This window comes from Phlebotomus argentipes, unplaced genomic scaffold, assembly GCF_947086385.1.
Source record: "Phlebotomus argentipes unplaced genomic scaffold, Phlebotomus argentipes genome assembly contig_2, whole genome shotgun sequence".
In the NCBI taxonomy this organism is placed as follows: Eukaryota; Metazoa; Arthropoda; class Insecta; order Diptera; family Psychodidae; genus Phlebotomus; species Phlebotomus argentipes.
This window is the reverse complement of record NW_026776162.1, coordinates 10,429,623-10,435,602: the sequence shown is the minus strand read 5'-3', so window position 1 is coordinate 10,435,602 and position 5,980 is coordinate 10,429,623. Positions and strand designations below refer to the sequence as shown.

General features: G+C 50.0%; 1 protein-coding gene across 1 annotated transcript; it reads left to right on the top strand.

The window, feature by feature from the left end:
• The first annotated feature begins 574 nt into the window (after positions 1–574).
• Positions 575–5,784, top strand: LOC132264711 (UDP-glucose:glycoprotein glucosyltransferase). The gene is made up of 5 exons (XM_059764996.1): positions 575–1,094; positions 1,157–3,408; positions 3,472–4,737; positions 4,798–5,031; positions 5,092–5,784. Exons 1-5 carry the CDS (start codon positions 881–883, stop codon positions 5,671–5,673), a joined length of 4,548 nt encoding a protein of 1,515 aa, XP_059620979.1. The 5' UTR covers positions 575–880; the 3' UTR covers positions 5,674–5,784.
• The last annotated feature ends 196 nt before the right edge of the window (positions 5,785–5,980 follow it).

Below are 5,980 nucleotides of genomic sequence, written 5' to 3'. Positions count from 1 at the left end.
TTATTTAGTTTTCATGCGAAGCGTTTAATCAAACAAGATAAAAGAATCATTATACATAAAGAAACATATTTACTCAAATATATAAGGGGCATATATTACTCACAACTTAATTATTGGTGGCAATGGAAGTGAGAAAACAAGTATTTAAGATGGCAAACATTATTATACGATAACATACGATTTGACATAAAGCAAATACTACGAAACAATTTGAAAGATGCATATAAATTTCTTTCTTTATAATAGAGAAAAAAAAGAGTCATTCTTAGTGCAGACATTTATTGAATATATTGAGATTAAAGAGAAAAAAAAAACTTAAATACAAGATCTAAAAAAACGTGAATAAAGAGAAAATCTTACATTAAAAAGATGAGAATGTCACAATTTTATTCCAATAATAATTGCAATAAAAATCTCAATCACAATTTACGTCTTTTCTTTGCAATTTTCCTTTATATTTTCAGTGTTTTTCTTTCTTTAAAAGGTGTAATAATTGAAGAACAGAAAATCTTCTCTTAAGTTAAGATGCTTCCGAAGTCGTTTGCATTGAAATTTGAAAATGTCTCCACAGAAAGTTCTCCTTTTTCGGAGACTTCTGATGAAGTTGAGCGTGTGTGAGTGTGTTTGGCGAAGAGTGAAATGTCATCGGTATACGTGTAATCTTTTCATTCCTCGCTGGAAAAAAGGTGAAAATCGCGAAAAGTACAGCGTCAGAAGTGTCCCAGAATCGTGAAATTCCATCTTCAGCTGGTGCTGCTGCCCTTTTTGCTGCTAAACTGTCCAGAGATGACGCGCGAGCGATAGAAGTCGTACAAGTTGGGCGACATAACCTCAAAGGGAGATATTTTTATAACGCGAGAGAGGAAAAAGAGCTGCGAAAATGCGTCTTTTCGCAGTTGTTTGGCTATTAATAGTGGCTGTTTGCCAGGTCAGAGCCTCCACCAGTCATTCCATCACGACATTCATCAACGCCAAGTGGAATGTCACGCCGTTCGCTCTGGAAGTGTCTGAATACCTGGCGGACGAGAATGCCAACCTGTTCTGGGACTTTGTGGACGCTGTGAACGAGCTGGACATGGAGGCAACGCAATCAGGTAACTGATGACCAGCTTGAGTGTGTTTTTGGGTGGATTTATTAACTGTGCTTGCTTTGCAGACGACTCCAAGAGCTACAAACAGAGCCTGAAGGTGGCGGAGAAGCTCCTGAGCGCTCCTCAAGTGAGTCTCCTGAAGCTCTCCCTGTCCCTGCACAGTCTCTCACCTCGTGTGGAAGCGCACCAGCAAATAGCCCAGGAAGTGCTCGAGGACAGCGACTGCAAAGCCTCGACTTTTGCAGTGATTGGCGGAAAGATCGCATGCTCAATTGCAGAGCTGACGAAACTGATGAAATCTCCCCAATCTTCATCGCTGGAGATCTTCCAATTCGACCACATCTATCCTGGATCTGAGACCACGGAGAACACAGTCATTCTTTATGGGCTGATTGGCACGCGGGAGTTGAAGAAGTTCCACGATCTCTTGCGCGATCGCGCAATTGCCGGAGATGTTCAGTATGTTCTCAGGCACTATGTCAAGGGTAGGGCAAAGAAGAAGGTGCGTCTATCTGGCTACGGAGTGGAGCTGCATCTCAAGTCCACGGAGTACAAAAGTCAGGACGATTCGCCGCGTGCGCCTGGCGAGAATGTGGCTGAACAAGTGGACACGGGAGAGACTGAAGTAAATGGATTTGACTTTCAGATACTAAAATCGCGCTATCCGGAACTGTCGCAATCGCTGGAGTCCTTCAGGTTGCGATTGCTGGAGAAGAGTCACGAGATTGCGCCACTGAAGGCGTGGGAATTCCAGGAATTGGGACTCCAGGCAGCGCATCAGATCGCCTCGACGCAGAGCGACGAAGCGCTGCACATAATTCAGTACACGGCGCAGAACTTTCCCGTCCAGGCCAAGTCGCTGATCCACACGACAGTCGACGAGAGCTTCAAGAAGGAGATGAAGCACAACATTGACGTCCTGGGCAGGAATCTGAACCTACAGCCGCCGGACGCGGCTCTGTTCATCAACGGGCTGTTCTTCGACGCCGAGACCATCGACATGGAGAACCTCCTGGAGACGCTGAAGAGTGAGATGCGCTCGCTGGACGGCCTGCACTTGGTGGGCGTGAGAGGAGCGGCTGCGAAGTCCCTGATTGCGCTGGATCTGCAATCGTCGGCCAAGGAGTTCGCCATTGACTTCAGGGACTCATCAATTGTGTGGATCAACGATATTGAGCACGATTCGTCGTACAGAAGATGGTCTTCGAGCGTGATGGAGCTGTTGAGGCCAACGTTTCCGGGAATGCTGAGGAATATTAGGAAAAATCTGTTCAATCTCGTGCTGATTGTCGATCCCGTGACGTCGGCTGCGCGTGGAATTCTCAAGCTAGCCGAGAGCTTTGTGCAACACTCCGCGCCTGTGCGTCTGGGCGTTGTTCTGGACTTCCAGAAGGCTGAGGGAGCAAAGGAAGAGGTATACAATGCGATCCTGCGCGCTTTCAACTATGTCACGCAGAAGAAGAGTGCAAAGGAAGCACTCAGCTTCCTCAGCGAACTCTATTCAGCCATCAATGCGGAGCGGGATGTGACTGTGGAGGACATTCAGATGCAGCTGAAACGAGGGAATTCGGGATTGACGCCGGAGCAGATCAAGGACATCATCGACGAGGATTCTGACTATGATTACGGACGGCAGCTGTCGATGGAGTTCGTGCAGAGATTGGGCAGCACTGCATCGCCCAGTGCCATCATGAATGGCGTTCCTCTGCCCAGCGCCAGCCTGACTGTGGATGACTTCGAGGAGCTCGTGCTGACGGAGATCATGTCGCAGACGCCGACGCTGCAGAAGGCGGTTTACAAGGGCGAACTCACGGACAGCGATGACATTGTCGACTACTTGATGGGATTGCCGCACGTGATGCCGCGTCTAAACGCGAAGATTCTCTCCACCGACGACGTGCAGTTCCTGGACGTCAGCGGGAAACCACACAAGGATCTCGAGAACATCAAAGCCATGGCGAAATTGTCAAATAGTGACATGACGGCGACTCTGCTGGAGAATGTGAAGTACTTTGCGCCGAAGAACTCCTTCACCAAACTCCAGGACAATCAAGTGCACTTCGTCACACTTATGGTTGTGGCGGATCTCATGACTGACGATGGTCTGCAGCTCTTCCGCAATGCTGTGGAGTTTGTGAAGAACACCAAGAGTGTCAGGTTGACTTTTGTGCCCAACACTGAAGGATCCGCGAAGCCAGCGAGAGAGAATCTTAACAATCTCGTGTGGGCAGCGAGTCACACTCTCTCCGCCACGGATGGCCTGAACTTTGTCAGCAATCTGATCGAGGAATTCAATGGGAAGAAGGCAGATATTCCGGTGAGTTTGGTTTGCGTGTGGAATTTTCCTAGCAGATGTTTTACTGTGATTTCTCTATTTCAGAAATCTCTGCATGATCTTCTGTCCTCGACGACTCTCCACATGAAGATGCTGAGAGTCTATTGTCAGCGCGTGCTGAAGATGAGGAAGTCTGACAGTGGCGTGATCATCAATGGAAGGATTCTGGCGCCGCTGGCAAGCAAGGAAATCTTCACGGTGGAAGATTTTGGTCTCCTCGAGCGCTTCAGTCAGTTGCAGTACGGCGAGAAGATTAGGAAGACGCTGAAAGACACTCTGCCCGATGACACTGTGCTGACCAGTGACATGATCGTGAGACTTGTGTCAATTCTCGTGCCTCGGACACACACCAAGAGTCGCTATGTGATGCCGGCGGAGCTGAAGGATGATCACACGGTGGTGAATTTGGAGCCAAAAGTGGCCAAAGGACCCTTTTTCGAGGTCGTGGGTGTGCTTGATCCCGCTTCCAAGGGGGCGCAGAAGCTGGCGCCCATTCTGATCCTCCTCCGGACGGTGCTGAATTGCCATATGAAGGTTTATCTGTGTGCCGTGGACAAGCACAGCGACATGCCGGTGAAGAACTTCTACAGATACGTTGTGGAGCCGGAGATTCAGTTCAGTGCCGATGGGAAATCCACCAGAGGACCAATTGCCAAGTTCACAGGGTTGCCGGTGAATTCTCTGCTGACGCAGAACTTGCAAGTGCCGGAGAATTGGCTGGTGGAAGTGGTGAATTCCGTCTATGATCTGGACAACATCAAGCTGGCGGACATCAATGGACCTGTGCACAGTGAATATGAGCTCGAGTATCTTCTGCTCGAGGGACATTGCTTCGATTCGATGACTGGTGCACCGCCGCGCGGATTGCAATTCACGCTGGGCACGAACAGGCAGCCGATCATCGTGGACACGATCGTGATGGCGAATCTGGGCTACTTCCAGCTCAAGGCCACGCCCGGCGCTTGGAATCTGAGGCTCAGGCACGGCAAGAGCGCCGATATCTACGACGTCACGAGCGCCGACGGGCCGAACACTGTTCACGGCGGTGAGAGCACGCGCGTGATCATCAGCTCGCTGAAGTCGCACGTGCTGAAGGTGAAGGTGACGAAGAAGCCCGACAAGCAGTCGGCGGATCTGCTGGGTGACGATGGAGAGGCTCAGGCGGGCATTTGGGACTCAATCACGAGTTCCTTTGGCGGCGGTTCGGATGCCCAAGATTCTGAAGTTATCAATGTCTTCTCAGTGGCTTCAGGACATCTCTACGAGCGTCTTCTGAGGATCATGATGGTGTCGACGATTAAGCACACAAAGGTGGGCAGTTTGAAGGGTTTTTAAAGTATGAAAAAGATTTTATTCTTGGCTTCTTTCCAGTCTCCGGTGAAGTTCTGGTTCCTGAAGAATTACCTTTCGCCGCAATTCATTGACTCTCTGCCGCACATGGCGAAGGAGTACAACGTTCAGTATGAATTGGTGCAGTACAAGTGGCCGCGATGGCTTCACCAGCAGACTGAGAAGCAGAGAATCATTTGGGGATACAAGATCCTCTTCCTTGACGTCCTGTTTCCGCTGGATGTCAAGAAGATCATCTTCGTGGACGCCGATGCGGTGAGTGAGGAAATCTGGAGACTCTTTTTGAGTCACGCTAACGTCTCTTGATTCGCACAGATCGTCCGGGCGGACATTAAGGAACTGCACACGATGGATCTCGGCGGCGCGCCGTATGCCTACACTCCGTTCTGTGACTCGCGCAAGGAGATGGAGGGCTTCAGGTTCTGGAAACAGGGCTACTGGCGCAATCACCTGCAGGGCAGGCGTTATCACATCTCGGCGCTGTACGTGGTGGATCTCAAGCGCTTCCGCAAGATTGCGGCCGGCGATCGGCTGCGCGGACAGTATCAGGCGCTGAGCCAGGATCCCAACAGTCTGTCCAATCTGGATCAGGATCTGCCGAACAACATGATCCACCAGGTGGCCATCAAGAGTCTGCCGCAGGAGTGGCTGTGGTGCGAGACGTGGTGCAGCGACGACGGCCTGCGCACGGCCAAAGTAATTGATCTCTGCAACAATCCGCAGACCAAGGAGGCGAAGCTCACGGCGGCGCAGCGGATTGTGGGCGAGTGGGTGAAGTATGACGTGGAGATCAAGAATGTGCTGAACAGGGCGGATGCCGAGCTCCACGGTGAAATCCTGGACAAGGCGCCGCCACAGGGCGAAGAGCAGCAGGCAGGAGAGAAGGACGAACTGTAGAAGTGACCAGCATTCCTGAACACCGCGTAATTCCGATTCTGCTGTGCTATTCGAGAGAAGCGCCTCTGACTTTAGAACAAATTGACGTGAGAATAAACAGGATTTGGCAAAGGTGAAAGAAAAAGTCTCTTTATCAGGAAAACACAAGGGAAAATCAATAGCAACGGGGAGATAATGTAGTGAGAAGTATTTTACAGGGGTTTTCCAGCTCAGCGGGAGTTTTATGAAATTATCCCGACAATCTCAATAATCATAACGAGAGAAAGATCCTTTCAGAGACATTTTGAACGGCCCTTTTTCCCCCTTG

Bases quoted from the DNA above. Each gene is read 5' to 3' on its own strand.
- LOC132264711 (XM_059764996.1), top strand. From the start codon at position 881: ATGCGTCTTTTCGCAGTTGTTTGGCTATTAATAGTGGCTGTTTGCCAG. The intron at 1,095-1,156 runs GTAACTGATGAC...CTTGCTTTGCAG, and splicing joins CATGGAGGCAACGCAATCAG to ACGACTCCAAGAGCTACAAA. The intron at 4,738-4,797 runs GTGGGCAGTTTG...GCTTCTTTCCAG, and splicing joins CGACGATTAAGCACACAAAG to TCTCCGGTGAAGTTCTGGTT.